This window comes from Phascolarctos cinereus, unplaced genomic scaffold (genome assembly GCF_003287225.1).
Source record: "Phascolarctos cinereus isolate Bilbo 61053 unplaced genomic scaffold, phaCin_HiC Scaffold_5;HRSCAF=322, whole genome shotgun sequence".
Taxonomy (NCBI): domain Eukaryota; kingdom Metazoa; phylum Chordata; class Mammalia; order Diprotodontia; family Phascolarctidae; genus Phascolarctos; species Phascolarctos cinereus.
The window spans coordinates 69,442,446-69,462,378 of record NW_027555958.1 but is presented as its reverse complement, the minus strand read 5'-3'; the positions used below and the strand labels follow the sequence as shown (position 1 = coordinate 69,462,378).

General features: G+C 37.8%; 1 protein-coding gene across 2 annotated transcripts in view; it reads left to right on the top strand.

Annotated features, from left to right (window-relative positions):
* CDC14A (cell division cycle 14A) overlaps nucleotides 1-19,933 on the top strand; it is a 234,694-nt gene that overhangs the window by 26,789 nt on the left and 187,972 nt on the right. For both annotated transcript variants that reach the window (XM_020999923.2, XM_020999913.2), the window contains exon 3: nucleotides 13,720-13,795. In XM_020999923.2, coding sequence (XP_020855582.1) covers nucleotides 13,720-13,795 — 76 coding nt within the window. The remainder of the gene's footprint in view (nucleotides 1-13,719; nucleotides 13,796-19,933) is intronic.

Here is a 19,933-nt window from a genome sequence, read left to right as displayed (position 1 = left end):
CACAAAGATTAAAAAAACAAGGAAATAAAATCAGTTCTACAAAACCAGTCAATGCATCAACCCTATCTGACAGTATGTACAATATTCCACATGCATAGTACCTCACCTTAGCAATGAAGGGAGGTAAGTGCATAATATAGAATAGAATATATGCACATTCTTTTAAAAAAAATACCACCTGATTGCACTATTTACTATTTTTTTCTATTATCACTCAGTATAGAAGAATATTACTTACAGCCTTGGAAAACTTACATAGGTGAAATTGTTGGAACAACAATGAGTTGTAAGAAGAATTGAGTTAGATGATGGGCAGCGGGCTAAGCAGCCTGTATATCATGGGCCAGACAGGGGATACACCAGCCATGAGAATGGAGGAGATCTGTCCTGTTGTGGGGAGCTAGTTCCAGGTCTGACTCTTATCCATCCCAGGCATTTCTTGCTTTCTTGCTCCCTCTTCCTTTCCTGGTCATCCCCTCTACCCGCAACTCTGTTGTCCATTTTCTAACAGCTTCTTTTGTATCAGAAAGAAAGAGGCAGTGTTTGGAGGTGGAGACTTTGCTCTCATCTTTTCTAAGGCTTCTTTGGGGGCACCTAGGTAGTGCAGTGGATGGAGTGCTGGACTTGACTTAGGAAGATCTGAGTTCAGGTTTGACCTCAGATACTTGCTAGCTGTGTGACCCTGGGCAAGTCATTGAGCCCTGTTTACTTCAGTTACTTATCTGTAAACTGGGAACGCATTGGAGAAGGAAATGGCAAACCACTCCAGTATTTTTGCCAAGAAAACACCATGGACAAAAGTCCCTGGGGTCATGTAGAGTCAGACATTGCTGAATAACAACAATAAGGCTAAATAAATAAATAAACTCAGTAAACTCAGAATAGAACTCAGTTTTTACTGGCACTGGGACTCACTTATGTAAAGTTACTAGACTTTTTTTCAAGCCACCATATGGAACCTCAGATATCCTAGAAAACATCCATACTAGTTTCCTTAGGACCTCTTTCTTATACATAGCCTGTTGATTCTTGTGACCATGAGCTGGACTCACTGTTCCTCTAAGATAATTTGTTGTGGTTCATTAAACAACTTTGTATAGAATTGTAGCTTTCTGAGCAGGAAGGGACCTTAGAGGTCATCTATCTCATTTGTGAGATCATAGAATTTAGAGTTGGAAAGGCCATTAATGACTATGTAGTTCAGAATTCTTATTTTATTTACAGAAATTGTTTGAGTTTCATTGAAGTCTTTTCTTTTTATATCGCAGTAATGGAACAATTTCCAAACACACCCATCTCTCTGTTTTCCCCAGTGAAAGCTTTCTTTGTAACAAAGAATGAAAAGCCAGTTAAGCAAAATCATAGTACTCCACCTAACCAACCGAGGGAAGAGGGCAGTTTCTAATCTCTTATCTAGGGCTGGCCATTGACAGAATTATGCAGTGTTCAGTTTTGTTTGATTATTCTTTTCATTTACACAATAATACTGTATTAATGTACATTGTTTTACTGGTTCTGCTTATGGTATCAGTTCAGAAGAATTTTCCTGTGTGTCTGTCTTTCTCAGTTTGTCATTCCTTATGGTCCAAGGTCACAAAGTAGATAGAGCCCTGGTCTTGGAGTCAGGAAAACCTTAGTTCAAATCCGGCCTCACACACTTACTAGCAGTGTGATCCTGGCTGTGTGACCTTGGGGCAAGTCGCTTAACCCTATCTACCTCAGTTCCTCATCTGTAAAATGAGTTGGGAAAGGACCTGGCAAACCACTCCAGTATCTTTGCCAAGAAAACCCCAAATAAGCTCATGGAGAGTTGGATATAACCGAACAACTAACATCCTTTGCATGGTGCAATAATTATTCCTTGTGCCCCTCTGTTACTGCCTTTTGCCTCATTTGGAAAAGCACCTTCTAGACTAGACCTCCAGTGTCAATGACACCTCTTCCATGAGAAGGTTAATTCACTTAGTTTGGAACTCTTCCCCAGGGCTGAGTGAGTGCAAGCTCATCTAACCCACTAACTATACCAAGCTGGCCTCAGACTGCTTTCCATCCCATTTGACCACCTACTCTGGGCATCTTGCCATCTCCCCCATTTGCTCCATGAGTGTTGTGACCTTCTTCATATCTCTTTTCCTGCTCTCCTATTGTCCCTTCTATTTAATCAGTTTTACCAGTGTTTAGGAATAAGAGCCATTACCCTCTAGATAAATGATCAGAGGCTATGAACAGGGAGTTCTCAAAAGAAAAAAAAGGCATGGGGTACCAATACCCATATAAAAATGACTGAAATCGCTAATAAGAAGAGGAACCCATATTAAATCAACTTGGAGGTTCTACCTTCTCCCCATCTTATTGGCAGAGGTGACAGAAGGGAAAAACCTGTTGTTGGATGGACTTTAGGAGGAGACACACTTGTGCTGTCAACTGCTCCAGCCATTCTGAAAAGCAGTTTGGAACTATATCCCCAAAGTGCTGAAGCTGTGCAGAGCCTTTGACCCTGTAATACCACTACTAGAATATATCCCAAAGAGTTTGAAAACAGGGGGGAAAGACTTTTTATTGAGCAAAAACTGGAAACAGAGTGGGTGCTTATCAGTCAGGGAATGACTGAACAAGTTATAGATATGAATATAATGGAACATTGTTATACTGTAGAAATGATAAAGGGGAAAAATTCATAGAAACATGGGAGGCCTTAGATGAATTGATGCAAAGCAGAATGAGCACAAGTAGGAAAACAATTTGCACAACTGCAGTATCATAAAGGAAAACAACTGTGAAAGACTTACGAAGTATGATCTCTGTTGATTCACAGCTCCAGAGGACTGATGAGAAATCATGCCTCTTACCTCTTGGCAGAAGGGTGATATACTCGAGGTGCAAAATGAGCCATAGTTCTTAGGCTAATGTGAGAATTTTTTTGTGTGTGTTCTTAACTATACTGATTTGTTACAACGGAAGATTCTTTTTGGTTTTTTTTGGTGAGACCGATGATCTATAAGGAGATACAGGGGTAGATCAGTGATATCAACCCTTCCCCACCTACACAAAACAATGAAAAGAGTGTTGATGGAACATTAAAAAACAGATACAGACACAGTAGAAAATAGAAAGAAGTTCAGAAGGGGACACAAATAGGGTAGTGTTGATAATACCAAATACTGTGTTAAATTCATTATATACTTTAAAAAAATCCCATGTTGTACATAAGAAGAGTTCATGGCATCATATTAAAAAATCATTTGGGAGTGGGTTGGGGTTGAATACAAAGTAGATAAGGAGATCTTTTATAAAAACTGGAGGGGGATTTCAGTGGTAGGGGAAGTGTGTGTGATATATTGTATAGACTAAGATTAGATGTGTTGGTTTTATTTTATTTTTTATTTTTTATATTTTTAGGCAATTGGGGTTAAGTGATTTGCCCAGGGTCACACAGCTAGTAAGTGTTAAGTGTTTGGTCTGAGGTCGGATGTGAACTCAAGTCCTCCTGACTTCAGGGCCTGTACTCTATTCATTGCCCCACCTATCTGCCCTTATGTGTTGGTTTTCTTAAGCTGCTTTTGTCTTTCAAAAGTTGTCTTTAAAAAGTTGCAAGGGATGATTTGCTGGGGACTGGAGCTGAGATAGATATACATATGTTTATGTATATGTAAATATGTAGAAATATATATGTATATATGTATGTATATATGTATAAATGAAGAGACTGTAAAAATAAAATAAAGACATAAAAGATTTTTTAAAGAGAAAAAATATCATTACTGGCTTGACTCACCATCCTTTTCACCTCCCAGATGAAAACTCCCTGCCTTAGCCACCATTCCCTGTTCATTTTATCTCACTCGTTAGAATGTAAGCTCTTTGAGGACAGGTGGTCTCACTTTTTTTTTAAAAACTTGTATTTCTAGAGTGTGACATGTAACAGTTGCTCAATAAATGCTTTTTCATTCATTTATACGCTATAATTTGTTTAGCTATTGTGCAACTAATGCCACTCACATCGTTTTTCAGGTCTTTGTTACATCTCTCTTAAATTTTGGGTAAGGCTGCTAGGTCTAGAGAGCTCAAATGATTTTTTCCAAGGTTATAAAACAAGTGGTGGTAGGATGGGAATAGTGTCCTTCTGCCCTCTAGGACTATACTCTTTACATGGTGTATGGTGTATGCCACAATGTATCATCTTGAATTTGTTTGGTCTGGGACAAAGCATCTAATTTGAAGACAGTTATGAGATTAAAACATGGATTTTTATTCATATTTTTTAATATCACCTCAATATCTTTTGGTATCCTCCCCCTTCCCGTCTCTCAGATAGCCATCCCTTATAACAAGTGTGTGTGTGTTGTGTGTGTGTGTGTGTTGTGTGTGTGTGTGTGTGTATGTATTTTAGGCAATTGGGGTTAAGTGACTTGTCCAGGGTCACACATCTAGTTAAGTGTCAAGTGTTTGGTCTGAGGTCGGATTTGAACTCAGATCCTCCTGACTTCAGGGCTGGTGCTCTATCCACTGCTCCACCTAGCTGCGCTATATATATCTATGTCTATATATAGATATCTATATAGATATAGATATCTACATAGATATCTATATCTATATATATCTATATATAGATATATATATTTTTTTTTTACAAAAAGGAAGAAGAGAAAAAAAATTAGCAAATCTAGTCAGTGCATGGAAAAAAATCGGACACTACTAATGTTCCACATCTGTGGACCTTCACCTCTGGCAATCTGGGGAAGTGTCTTCTCTTCATTGGGCCCACACTTGCTCTTTATAGTTTCACAGTGTACTGTTTAGATTAATTTGTGGTTCTTCCTATTTGCGTTGTTGTCATTGTGCTTATCATTTTCCTGGATGTAAAGTAAGTGCTTCACTTTTTATCTTTCCATGCTTCTCTGTATTCATGTCATTTTTTTTTTCTTACAGCACAGGTAGAGTCTGTTACATTCATGCACCACAATTTGTTTGGGATTCCCTAATTGATGGGCAGCTACTTTGTTTTCAGTTCTTTGCTATCACAAAAAAGTGCTGCTATAAATATTTCTATATATGCAGTCTTTCTTTTTAGTCAATGACCTCCTTAGGGAAAGGTATGGACCAAGGGTGGGGAACCTGTAGCCTTAAGTCCATATGTGGCTTTCTAGGTCCTCAGGTGTAGCCTTTTGACTGAGTCCAACTTTTACAAAACAAATTCCTTTATTAAGGGGATTTGTTGTGTGATGTTTGGATTCAGTCAAAGGGGGCTACACTTGAGGACCTAGAGGCCACATGTGACTTCCAGGCCAAAGGTTCCCCCACCCCTGATATGGACATTTAATACTTTATGTAATTCCAAATTACTTTCCACAATGCTTGTACCAAATTACAGCTCCGCAACAATATATCAGTTTGCAGTCCTGAGATTTTACATTAGAGTGCTTTCTTCCTGTTTCCTTCATTTTAACAAATCAGCTTTCTATAAGAAGTCAGGTGTTCTGATCTTCAGAAACTGCTCTCTAGCCTGTGACATAGTTTGGTTTATTCCTGTCTTCCAACGGGGTGTAAATTACTTGGACTTCTCATGGAAAGAAGATAGAAAAAAGAATTGAAGGATCTGCCCTTTCTGTGATTACCCCTACATCTTATTCTGAAGACAGGCTGTGTTTAGAAAGGTTGTGAGCTTTCCTAGTCAGAGACTTCATTTTGACAATGTAACAAGTTTGACTAATAGGGAAAATTAGGTTCTTGTCATAGAATTTTAGAGCTGAAAGGGTTGAATGGTTTACCCTAGGTTGATACACTTAGTTGTTGGAATTAGATTCTGGTCCAGTGTTCTTTGGATCACACTATTTGCAACTTCCCTGATTCATAGCTGGTACACTTGTATTAGAAAAATTTTTTTTGGTCAGGAAGTCAGCATAAGCACTGTCGAGGCAGTGTTGAAGTTGTCAATGGATTTGATCTAGGAATTTTATTCTTTTCAACTTTGAGGGGTTAGGGAACTGGGTGAAATTCAATCTTAATAAGACAGCTAATGAGATGATTTTTCTTTTTTTTTTTCTTTTTAAAGGGCAGTGAAGAAAGGTTCAGAATAAGGCTAACTTGCTGCTGGCATTCTCTGTCACCATAGCAAATCTTTTATCCTCTGTTATATTTTATATCATTTTTACTAATGAATTAAACTGAAATTTATGTGTTTACTTCAAAGAAAATTAACATCTACCTTGAGCTTAAATGAGTGAGGAGTGTGAAGACAAGACAAACAAATCTTTGCCTCTTCTTAGGTTTCATCTTTTTAGAAGAACTTTGCATCTGGGTGTAGGGATGCTGATAGAATCTAGAAACCCGAAGATTAGGGTACTGGAGAGGTGGCCTGTTGAGGTACATGAAGAGGATATGTAAATATGAAGAATTGGTGGGCTAGCTTTTAGAGCTTGTAGATTTTTATGACTGTTTGCCTAAAGCAAGGTGAGTCTCTGCGTTTGTTCCAAATTCAGTGAAAATGCTATGAACTTAATACTTTATATAGTTTTTTTTCCCTCTGAGGAACTGAAAATATTCATAAGCAAGTACACAATGATACCTTGATTAAAGATGAATTCTCTGGGAATGAAGACCATTTATAATAAAGTGTAGTGTGTTAAAAAAAAAAAAGGACAAGGATAAACCTTCACAAAACTTCACAAACCTTGCAAAGCAGAGCTGCCAGAATAATCCTCCTAAAGCATACTTCTAACCATGTCACACCTCTGCTTGAAACCCATCAGTGCTTCCTCCACTACTTTTGAGGATAAAAGAAAAAGTTCATAGGTTCTAAGTAATCTGGCTGGCTCTTTACCTTTCCAGATTCATTTCACACTACTCTCCCATGTCTGCTCTCCTTAAAGTTGTTTTTATTTATGTCTTTGGTTTTTATTTCACCTTAATTTAGGGGTTCTTAACTTCGGGTCCATGAATTTTGTTAAAAATTTTTTATAACTACATTTCAATATAATTAGATTCCTTTCTAAAATCCTTTTTATTTTATGCATTTCAAAACATTATTCTGAGTAGTCCATAGGTTTCACTAGATTGCCAAAGGTGTTCACAACAGAAAAGAAGTTAGGAACCTTTGCCTTAATATATCCTTCTCTTCAACTGGAGAACCATCTTTAATGAAGAATTGGGGGAAAAAAAGCAACTCTGCAAAACCTCATCAGCCTGTCATTGAAATCTGGCAGTACTGTTTGTGGTATTCCACCATCATAGTCTTCCTTTTCGGTGGTAGGGGGAGGGAGGTACCTTTTGGGCACTCGTATGATACAGCCAGGCTTCACTATTAGATGTTCCCCAATTTTATCCTGTATCCTTCTGTCCCTGTACGTTCTTGTAGCCTGTCCCGTATACCTGGAAAGTATGCCTTCACTTTAGCTGTTGAAATCTTTTTTTTTTCCTTCATGGTCCATTAAGATTCCTGTTTCTTCCATGAACCCTTATATGATCCTACCTCAGATTTTCATAGAATGCCTTGTTGCTATATATCCGTTGCCCTTTTCACATCCTCCTTTGTATTATACTTGTGTTTGGGTAGTTTCCCTCCTATTAGACTGTAAACTCCTTGAGAGTAGAATCTGTTATTTTTTATCTTTGTACAAGGCATATAGTAGGTACTTTATTAACTGTTGCCTTGGGTTGCCTGCATTCAGAAAGTCTGGCAAATACACCTCTAGGTTTATCTTTTACTTGTCCCCAGGAGATTGAAAGTTGATAGAACCAGCCCTCAGCACAACTGTGAAATTTATGTTCTGGGTTCCAGCTTCCCCTTCTGCTGCCTTTTTCCCTCTTGGTGCGCCTTCCTTCCTGTTCAGACCCCAGGGCCCCCTTCCCTCCCAGTTCCTTAGTACAGACAAGTTTTATTAAAGATTTTCATCCTTTACTGGGATCTTTTATGTACCATGAACTATTGTATAATATACTTCAGTGTATCTTTGAACTTGTCAGTGTGGGTGCACCTTTCAGATTGGATAAAATTGCTACCCATCCCATGCCTCTCTCATCCTGTGTGATATATTGACTCTTATCTATGTCCTCCTATAAATACTCTGCCAGGGAACCTCTTGAGATATTGAGGACTTTTCCTCTAGATCTCTTGATATCGGGTGGATACGGAGTACCAGTGGAATTCATTGTTAGGTTGACTGTTTATTCTTTACTTTCTACTACATACGTGCCTTACTTTCTTTACTAATCATACAATCTCTTTTTAAAATCCCTGTCATTATAATAGAGCTAATCAAAGTGTGTATACCTAAGCTAATGAAAGGACCTGTTAAGGTTTATTTGTGTATTTTTTAATGTTAGATAATTAGTATAGAATAAAAAATGTAAGGGCAGAAGCTGTTGTGTTGGCATTAATTTCCTGTGATGTAAATTTTAAATACTTCAAAACCTAAAGATTGTGGCTTTATCTTAAAATTCTACATATTTTGGTGTAGTCATTTCCCAAGTGGACAAGAAGTGATCTTCTAACCCAAGCTATCACTTCAGACATCTTTAGAACGAAGAGTTTTCAGTGTGATAGTGATAAGAACCAGGGCAGCCTTAATCAAGTGTTGTGGGGTGTGAGTGTTATTTGCAAAGCTCAATTTGTAATGGGTGTCTGGTTTTCACTTGCTTCTTTTGAATTGGTGATCTCTAATGGAAAGTTCCACTTCCCGATACCCACCAGTGCTGGATTCGGAGTTGAGGTTCACCATGTCTATGTTCTGAACATATCCATATGACCTTTTTAAATCAAGGTTGTTTAATTGAGGCCATTCCCATGCTACTTATGTTGATAGGTGCTCATCTTTTCCTATATCCTTTCTGCAGAGCCAGACTGATTATTGCTCCTCTGAAGAAAAGGACTAAAATGTTACCAAGGTGGGTAGTTAGAGATACAAAAGCAGAATTCTTTGCTGGTTCAGGGCACATGGCACTTGGTAGGTCTACTTTAGTTTTCAGAGCATGGAAGTAGGGGATAATTGATTTTTTAAATGATAAAGTTGACAAAGGGAATGGATCTTTAAGGTCTTTCGGCTGCTTTCTCCTTGACATTTTGTTATTGCTTAGGAATTTTCTTATTAAGGCTTTAATGTGGAGTTAGGAAGACCGGGGTCTAAATCCTGCGTCTGATGCTTATTAGATGCTATGAGCAAGTAAGTCATTTAATCTCCCAGAGCCTCAGGGGATGTATCTGCAAAATGGAGATGTTGAATATAGGACAGTAGGAAGCTAGCAGAATATTCTTCATATCACATTTTTTGAGCAACTGTTATGTGTAGGGAAAAATATTTAGTATGAAACAGAGTTCTTGCCCTTGTATGGCTTATGACTTAATTGAAGAGGCAGGATATACTTCACAAGCTCTGCCTCTCAGATACAGAATTCTTTAAGTTTTACAAAGTACTTTTTAATTTCATCACCCCTGTGGCTAACCCAATAATGGATGCTTCTGAACTGAAGACAGTCCTTGGATGCCCATCATACATCATATGGGCTGGTACCTGGAGATTTTTCAGCTTGGTAGGATCTATTAGAACAACAGGAAGAACAGGTATGTAATAATCATTGAAATGTATGATGCCTTTTAAACCTTAAAGTGCTCTGTAGAATCCAGTGAGATAAATGAGGACACTGAAGTTTGCACAAGTGAAATGACTTGGAGGATCATAGTACTTAGAACTGGAAAAACACTGAGATCCTTTCACAACTCATTTTACAGAAGGGGAACTTAAATGAGTTGTCTGTGAGTCATATAAGCAGTAAGTATTAGGGCCAAAATGTTAAACTCACTCCACATCCCAGCCATTTTGCACTACTACATTGCTTTGCTTCTCCAGCATGGTTATTGAGGGCCGGCCCCTTGAAGTGGGGGAAGCTGGGACTTAGACTAGCTTTGAACAAAATGTAGACTTCAGACAAATTGGAAAGGAGGGGGAGGCCATTTTAGGCAGGGGAAACAGTGTTGACAAATGAATGGTGGTGGGAACGTGCTCAGTTTGCATGGTAGATTTCAGGGGATGATAAATAGAGAGGTTTGACTGGTATATATAGTTAGCATTTGTATATGTAGGTATATAAATATAAATGGTGATGGGAGAGGTGCCAGATTGATCATGAAGGGCCTTGAATGCTAAACCAGGAAATTTGGATTTTATCTTACATATAAATGTGGAATCATTAAACTTTTTGGTCACAAGAACAATATTTGCATAGTAACATTTTAGAAAAGTTAAGCGTGTGTGTGTGTGTGTGTGTGTGTGTGTGTGTATTTATCAGTGCTTAATTGTAGCCTTCTTTAGAGCTAGGTGAGGTGGGGGAGGGAGGAGAAAAAATAAAGTGAAAAATGAACAGCAGAGAACAAAACCAAACGTACAAGGAAGCAAAGAAAAGCTGGGCAGCTTTGAAAACATTGTGTAGTATTTATTATATAGGTTTTCTTGAAATGGAAATTTATTGTTTTGTATTGAATCCTTTTTTATATTCTGCCGTGTACATGGCAGTTTTTTCCTGTTCTTATTTTGTATTTAAGATGAAAATAAATAAAAAAATTTTCAAAAAAAAAGTTAACCTGGCATAACCATAGCTAGAGAGATAGAAGGGACCTTAGAGATCATCTATTCCAGATCCCATCATTTTACAGATGAGGAAATGGAGATTCAGAGACCTTAAGTGACTTAGCCAAAGTGACACAGGTATATGGACTGATTAGAATGGGGAGAATATGGAAGTTAGGAAGTTAAGGAAGAATCTATTCTGAGAGTTTGTGTATGAAATGATGAGGGCCACTTGGGTGGTGACAATAGGAATGGAAAGGAAGAAGCTGCAGGATTTTTTTTTTTGGCATTGGGGTGTGTGTGTGTGTGTGTGTGTGTGTGTGTGTGTGTGTGTGTGTGTGTGTGTGAGAGAGAGAGAGAGAGAGAGAGAGAGGGAGGGACCAGAGAATCAAGAACAGAAATGCTTAGAAAAACGATACTGGCAATAATCACAATTCATAAGTAGTAGCAAATTACGCTTACTTGTAAGCAATACATAAAATAATCCCGTGAAGTAGGCATCATTTGACAGTAGAAAAAAAATATATGGAAGTGAAAGGTTTTTTTTGGGGGGTGGGAAATGCCAAGTTTGGTTTTGGACTTTTTGAGTTTCACGTGACAGTGGACATGGAGGTAGTTGGAGATGAAAAAGTCTGGAATGGGGCAAGTTTAGGCTGGAGAAGAGAAGGTTTGCGGAAAGCGTAGATATGATAGCAGTCTTCAAAGTACAGGGTGTCCCAAAAAGTGTTAGTGCCGCTTAAAGCTTATTAATTTATGTTTAAAGGTCTCGTGTGGAAGAGGAGTTACGCTTTCTTGTTATGCCTGGTCTCAGAGGGCAGAGCTAGGAACTATAGGTGGAAATTATAGAGAGGGTGATTTCAAATAGTGAATAAGGACATCTTAATAATTAAAAGTCTTTAAAAGTAGAATGAGCTACCTTAAGAGAGTAGGTCTTTAAGTAGAGTCTGGAGGTCTTTTAGTAGAGACAAAATTATAACCACTTGTTAGGCATTTTAGAAAGCATTCGTATGGATCAAAATAGATGGTCTTTGAGGACACATCCAAGATTCTGATTTTATAATGACAATCCTCGATTTTAACCTAGAAGAAATTCTAACCCATATCTAGGTTAGGGTTGATCATGTAGTTTGGGACTTCACTGTAGGAGATCTCCTGGGAAGAATATGAAGAGCAGAATATCTGGGGACTGAACATTGGGGTCAGATGTCAAAGAAATTTCCTTTAGGTATTTTGAGGAGAAAATGGAAGGCAAGAAGGAAGAGTTTCAGCGGACGATCATCAGTGTCAGCTATTTCAGAGAGGTGGAGAAGAATGAAGACTGAGAGAAGTTCGATTTGGTGATTTGAATGTTATTTATGACCTGGAAGATAGCAGTTTCAGTTGAGTGGTGGTGGTGGGTGAGACAGTAGATCGTGAGGAGGCAGAAGCAGCCAGTAGTATTATTTAGTAACACTCCTATAATGCTTTGTGATTTGCAAAGCTCTTTTCTGATAACCCTGTGAAATAGTGCAAGTATAATTATCCCTCTCTATAAAACCAGTGGATCACTAAGCATTTATGACTTAGTATATATGCCAGGCTCTGTGCTAAAGCACCAGGGGGACAAAGAAAAAGCAACAAGACCCCCTGCCCTCGAGGAATTTATATTCTGATAAGGAAAAACCACATACATAGAAAGGTATATAGTATACAAACTACATACCGAATAGATGCACGATAACCTTTGAGAAGAGGACACTATCAGATAAGGAGGACAGTAAAAGGAAACAGATACAATTTTGAAGAAAGTTAGGGATTCTAAAAAGTGAAAGTGAGGAGGGAGAGGAACGGGGAAAAGAATCCATACAAAGGCGCAGAGCTGAGAGGATAATAGAGTGTGGTATGGGAGGAAAAGCCAGAGACCATAGAGTGCATGCAGAGGAGTTCTGGGTAAAGATCGAAAGGGGACCAGCTCATGATAAGTTTTACATGCCACCAGAGGAAGTGAAGCTCTGATTAAATGCCAGCCCTGACATTTAGAGCTAGATGACTGGTTTTAATTTGTGACTCTGCTGCTTCCTTCCTATGTCACCTGTCAAAGTACTTTCGTTATTGTGGACCTCAGTTTTTTCATCTGTAAAATCAGGGGTTTGGACAGATTAAGGTAACTTTCTTGTCATCAATCGATTAGTAAGTTAGAGCTGGACTTGAAATCAGCTTTTTGGACTTAAAGGTCAGTGCTCTTTCTGTGTCACCTACACCGACTCTCAAGGACTGTTCTTCAGAACACTCGATACTTTGAGATAGCACATTAACAATATGTATTTTTAGATAGAAGGTTTGAATTTATCCCTAAAATTCTTTTATTATTTCTGATATTAGCAATACCAGGTACTTATAATGCCTCAAAATCTATACAATGCCTTTTTTTTAGATCAGTTAATCAAGAAATGTTTATTAAGTGTTTACTGTGTATCAGGCACAGTGGTAAATCCTTTTCATGCATTATCTCTTCTCAGTGAAAGGCAATGTGTAACTGTGGTCCAGAGGTGTTCAACTCACAGGCCAGGGCCACATGGCAAAGATCTGAACCAGATTAAAACCTAATTGGGAAATGTTTAACAAAAACAAATAAAAATGTAATAGAACATAGATAATGTTAATTTGTTTTTTTCTAAGTTAACATGCTGCCGGCAGGAATCCATTTCTATTTAACTTTGATACAGTGCTGTGGTCAGTCAGGCCTTAGTTTGGCCACATTAGATCCAAATGGTAATTAGGTCACTTAGAAGATTATTGAAGGTCTTGTTGTTTTTGTAGACTATACCTTTTCTCCTTCCTGTATCTTCAGGTGTCTGTCTCTCTTTTCCTTTCTTGCCTTATTAGTATTTCATTCTTGTTGAGCATCCAGAGAAATGAAAGGTGACACCTCATATTGTTCAGTTCTGCTTTCTGTAAACAGGTTTTGGTGATATTTAAGTGATTGTTGTGGGATGAGAAGCTGAAGTGATTTGATAAACTGAGGTAACTGTAAGATTTTTATTTGTTCACATGCTGCCTCCTGTTGATCGGGAAAATGGCAACTTCATTACTAATTTACTTTAGTAATATAAAGTTAAAATTCAGAAATGTTACATGAAATTTATAGCTCTACTAAGTAATGCTTTTTTTTTTTAAACAGTTTCTATGCAGATTTTGGACCTCTGAACTTGGCAATGGTATACAGATATTGCTGTAAACTTAACAAGAAACTGAAGGTGAGTTTGTTTTGGTATGAGAACTTACAAAGCTTGATACAGTTGATTTTGACCAAGAGTTTGCTCCGTATGACCATTTTGTGGTGTTATCCTTAAATTCTGGGAGTTTGTGTGGACGCTTGTCCACCCATTCACCAGCTGAAACTGATCCTCTTGAGTTTACCACAAAGGACATGTTCACTTCTTTTACTTTTCAGGTTGGATTGAAATATGAACTGAGTGAAGTCATTGGGGTAGTGAGCTGAGAAATAAAGGGCAAATCCTCTTAGGTTTTCATTAATGAGTGTCTCTCAAATTCCCAACTAGGATAATCTTCCTGAAACCTTTATGTCTATCCTAGAACATTGTTACCTGGTGATATGATCCATGATTACATGGCAACAACTCTGTAGAAGTAAACTTTGTTTTGTTTAATAGAAATCTAACTTTGGTTCTGCTTTAAAGTGCTCTGTGTACATACACTGGACATATGTATATGAGTGCGCGCATCCATTTAAATATATGTATATAAACCATGATATGTTGAATAAGCTAGCTGTGATTTTGTTAGGATTGTTTTACCTTTTGTGTCTATCAGGGCCAGAAATGTCGTATTTAGATGTCTATAATACTGAATCTCTGTTTTTATTTCCATTATATAGATATATGGATTTTGTTTTCTTTAACATTCTATATCCATGTGAAGGATATTATACCTACGTTCTTAGATATTGTGGTTCTTTTACCTTTTTGTCTTTTTTAAAAGCAGGAAATAAAGAAAAGGTTTTGTTTCTTAATACAGAAAAATATTTAATCCATCTTTTCTACTTCAAATTTCTCAGGTAAATTGATAGTTAATGCTAATTAAATACAAATAAGTCAAAATTAATAATAATTTCAATTCTGAGAGCAAAATTTGTTAATTAAAGTTTATTAATTAAATTTATTAATTTTGTTATTGAATTATACATCTGCAGTTCCCATCCTCTGTTGGGTATTAGTTAATCAGCACATTGTCTTAAACATAAAAGATGCCTAATACATGTTTGTTGATATGAATGACTGCAGTTGACCAGTGTGTTAGGGAGAAATGATGGGCTAGTTAAGGTTGAACATTTACCATATAATAGTTAAATGCATCTACTATTATCATTACTCTAAAAATGCATTTTATTAATGCCTTCAGTTTTTACATCCTAATCTTTTCTAGAATGGCACAGCTCTCCCCTCCAAATTGACAAATAAAAATATTTAAGCAAAAACATTCATTACAGTGACAGCACCTAATAATGTACATATGCAAGGTTCAGCTCATGTAGTCTCATTCCCTCTCTGCTATTCCTGGCACTTTTAAAGAAGTGAAATACAGTGGAAGGAAACTATTATAGCTGATGCTAATGCATTATTAAATCTGTTATTATATACGTTTGGTGGAAATGATTTTCAACATGTAATATGACTGGGAAACATACATACTAGGCATTTATTCATCATTCAAACAAGAGTTATGGTTTTCAAAGAACTCTTAATACCTTTTAGCTTTCTGCTGTGGCAAATTATAGTTCAAAATATATACTTGAGATATTCATTCTTCAAAGATCACTTTTATGTAAAGTGTATTTTTTAATGGTCGAATTAATGGGGAAAGGGGTAATTAATAAATAATTGAAGCTTGTTCTTTCTTTTGAGGATTAAGTAAATTTTTTCCCTTTCTGATGTTATTTTTTACTGCATTTGGTGTGAAGTGGGTGTTAACAATAACAGTCTGGGAACTCAGCCTGTTTTATATGAGTGTCCAAAGAGGGAGGAGGTCCCTGTTTAGAAAAAGCTGGCAGTATATTTATGTTTAACCCAAACCAAATACAAAAGAGCAGACCTGTTGAGTAATGACCATTTTAAAGCTTAATGCATTTCCCGCTGCAGAGTATGAGTACAGAAAGGCTTTGGTTTTAGCCAATTTTCAGTTGTAACTTTTCCCAGAATTTTTGTCCCTTCCAAACCATCCTGTTGGTCAGGCCTCCTAAAGAACAGCTTTGATGAGACTACTCTTATGTCTCCCAAACCTTCACTGCTTTCCATTGTCTTACAATTAAAATCTGACCTCATTATGTTGGCATTTAAGCCTCTTGAAGAGAGGTTGCTAATCTGTTTCTCCAGGCTACACTCCAAAATGGACTACTTAACCTGAATATTTCTGACTTCCCATCTTTGATTATGCGGTTTCTTTCCTCTCTTTGGATAACCCATATCTGTCCTTTGAAGCTGGCATCTACCAAAATGCTGCCTTTTCTGGTTAATCCTTTGCTACTTCCTTTCCCTCTATCAACTGGTAATTTCCCCATCTCAATGCCCATGCCTCACTTGGTTTTTTCTTTTTCTTTTTTTTTTTTTGGAAGTAGAATAAGGGATCATAGGCTTGTAGATTTTGAGCTGGGATTGGAGAGATCAAACCCTTTATTTTTACAAATGATGAAACCGAGACCCAAATTTCGAATCCCAGCTCTGAAACTTTAGCTTTGTGGCCTTGGGCAAGGTACTAACTACATAGAGCCTCGGTGTTCTCATATGTTAAAAAAGATAGGGATACTAATAACTTAATGGGATTGTTGTGAGGAAAAGCATATTGTGAATCTTAAAGGAAAATGATAAATGTGAATTTTTGTTATCCCTTTTACTGCCTCGTTAAAACACACAAGTAATTGAAAGCTCCATTAATAGATTATTAAGTCATTGAGGACAGGGTCCCTTTCCTCTACATCTTTGTATTTCCTTATAGTGTCTTGCATATAAGAAGCACTCAGTCATAATAGCTAGAAGTTCTATGGGATTTAAGGTTTGCAAAGAGCTTTACATATTATCTCATTTTGATCCTCATAACAAACCCTGTGAGTAGGTGTCTACTTTATAGATAAAGAAACTGAAGCTAAGAAGTTAAGTGACTTGCCAGGGGTCACACAGGTAGTAAGTGTTTGAGGCAGGATTTGAACTCAGATCTTTGGACTCTAAGTTCAACACTCTGTCCACTGTGCAGCCTAGCTGTGCAGTAAATGTTTGTTTCATGAATTTGGAATGATTATTAGGTTTTAGTAGAGTTGCAGCTGTTAACTGAATGGTGAGAAATCTAGCCTCAGGCCTTAGGACTTTTGCTGATCTATATAAGTTTCCTAGGTATTTTAGCTCTTCCTTGAAGCCAAATCAGGAACTTTAGATTTTGACTTGGGGGCATTTGTCACTCACTAAACCTTTCCTTGGCACTAAATTCCAGTTTAAGGACATTGTACCTTTGCTGCCACCACTGTAACTGGTTGCCCTTGTCTGGCATCTGCCCTCACTTTCCCTTCATACCCTGGTTTGTCACAATGAAAAGACCTTAAAGATGGGCTTTCAAGAGTTTAATTCACCAGGGAAAAAAGAACATGTTGAATCAGAAACAATCTGTCAGAATGAGGTAACTAAAAGTTCATACAAAAGAAAAATATCAAATGTTAGGCCAGATTCCTTGATCTATGATGGTTTAGGCTTTGCTGACCCTGTTTATGTCTCCAGGCCAAGAGCCACACTGGGTTTCTTCACCACCGAAGAGTTATTCTTCCACCAAAGATCATTTCCCATGCTTTTAGACTCACCTGTCCGACGACTGTGAATTGAGCACATTGGTTCATTTATTCTTAGGGTGTCTCCACTGATCAGGAAGCCTTCTGTTGTATCGTGAGCACAATTGTATAGGTATTTGCCTACATTTCTACTTTATGCTATCTACTTTATACCATCTAACTTTTTCCCTTCCTCCTCCCTTCAACCAAGAGGAAAAACAGAAATACAAAAAAGGTAAAAGCATCACCTCAGAAACATAATAAAGCACCACTCAGAAAGCACTCGGGTGCCCATCCATCACTCTTGCCAGATACCTCATCTGCTCTGGCAGCCAAGGCTTACTTCTCTTTCTGCTTTATTTGGAAGGATACTACTAAGATTCCTTTCCACTCTGAAATCCTGTGATTCTTGTAGAGAACAAGTCTCATGGGTTTTTTTTTTTAACATAACTAAAACGGGAAAGAACTGAAATACAAGACTCTTAGAGAGGTAAAAGAATGACTGTCTTCAGAGAGATGGAGTTTCTTTAATGGATAAAGGTGTGGAATCAGCCAACAAATAGTGATTGGGTGCCTTCTTTGTGCAAGGAACCGTTTTAGGTGTTGTGGGAGGATAGAAAGGAGATACAGCTTAGGATGGGAGAGAAAGCTCTGGGTTATAGTCCTGGGGGTTGCTACTTAGCCGTTTTAGGATCATGGCCGCTTTATGAAATGTCCCTCTGTTTCTTAGTTTGTAGAATGAGAGAATTGTACTTTCCTTCTGTTAGGTCCTTCCCAGCCCTAATTTGTTATAAGCATGAGGCACGTGGTTTAGACATATGCTATCAAGAAACTTACTATCTAGTTGAAGAGACTTTTTTTTTTTTAGGTAATTGGGGTTAAGTGACTTGCCCCAGGGTCACACAGCTAGTAAGTGTCAAGTGTTTTGAAGAGACTTTTAAAAATACGTATGTGAAATGTTAAATAACAAGGCAGATAGGATGGTATATTGGAAGGAACACTGGACTTTGAGTTAGATGAGGCTACGGTTCAAGATCTGGTTTCTGATGCTTATCTGGTTGGGGACAAGTCGCTAAATATCTCTGAGAATTAGTTTTCCCAGTTGTAAAATGGGGTTAATTAAATCCATAGTTCTTCCTTCGCAGAGTCGTACTGAGGATCAAATAAGGTAATATTTAAAGCACTTTGTAAACTGTAAAGAATTAAAAAGGTGCCAGTTATTGTTATATTTACAAGAGTAAGGACATAACTTGGAGGCGGCAGTTCCAGAGCATATGAATGATGACCCTATAATTGTACAGATAGACACTAAGTGCTAATAGACTGTTGAGAGGTGAAGATCACTGTGGAGTGGGGTTCTGAGGAGAGCTTTGCTGTTGAGTCATTTCAGTTGTGCCTGACTCTGTGAACCCATTTGGGGTTTTCTTGGCAGAGATACTGGAATGGTTTACCATTCCTTTCTCCAGCTCATTTTACAGATAAGAAACTGAGGCAAATAAAGGGTTAAGTGACTTGCCCAGGGTCAAGTAGCTAGTTAAATGTCTAAGGCTGGATTTGAACTCAGGTCCCCCTGACCCCAGGGCCAGTGCTCTCTATTCATTGCACCATTTAGCTTTAGACAATCTAATTCATATCTCTATCTCACTCATCTTAGTGATTTCTGAAAACATGCCAAGACAGGATAACAGCTTCTTTTAACAATTTCTTCCATTGTCTCTTAATTATCTGGAAATATTCCTGAGGTCTAGCTGAAATCCTTCCAGCTATAGTTTAGACATAACTCTGTCTTGCAAATTTGATCTGGGTTTATTAAATGTGAGTCTAACATTGGATCAATGCCTCTGACCTTAGTATTATTCCAAGGTTAATTTTAAAAATATACCACGAATTCATATTTTAGTGATTTTGTGCTATTCTGGCCAAACACATATTAGGCGAAGAAACCTAGCAACCCTTGCTTGAGATTCAGGTCATGTTGCCATGGGCTTGTTTTTCTGAATAGCCTGTTGTAATGTGACTCTGCAGTTTTCAAGATAGTTTTCCTGATGTGTTTTGATGAGAGTCAGCATTGTATTTGCGGGTGGCCCTCAGAGACAGGAATTGCCAGGGCTCAGACTGTGGATTTGTTTGACTCTAACCCACTAGCTGTGAGCTGAAAGACCGTGGCCAAGTCACTTCATCTCTTAGTACCCCAGGCATCTCTCTAAGACTGTAAATTACTGAGAAGTTGCTTGTGAAAGAGTTTCCTACAAAAACGCATTTTTACTTTGTAAGGGCCTTGTGACAAATAATAGTTTTCTGATGAGATTCCTTATGCTATTAGTAAGACTGCAGTAGATGTATTCCACTTCTCTGCGGAGGGCTCGCCTTTGTGTTACCGTCAGAGGGATTATTTTTTTTCCCCAAAGTCTGAATTGCAGAGCGCTTCTTTTGTGGTAGTTATGTATTGATTTGTCAGGTAGTAAGCATTCTGAGCAGAGTGATCTTGATTCGAATGGACAGTCAATCAGAATGGAAAAATTCTCAAGCCCATGCTTATTTCTGAGCTCCTTCCTTGGGGTTGTAA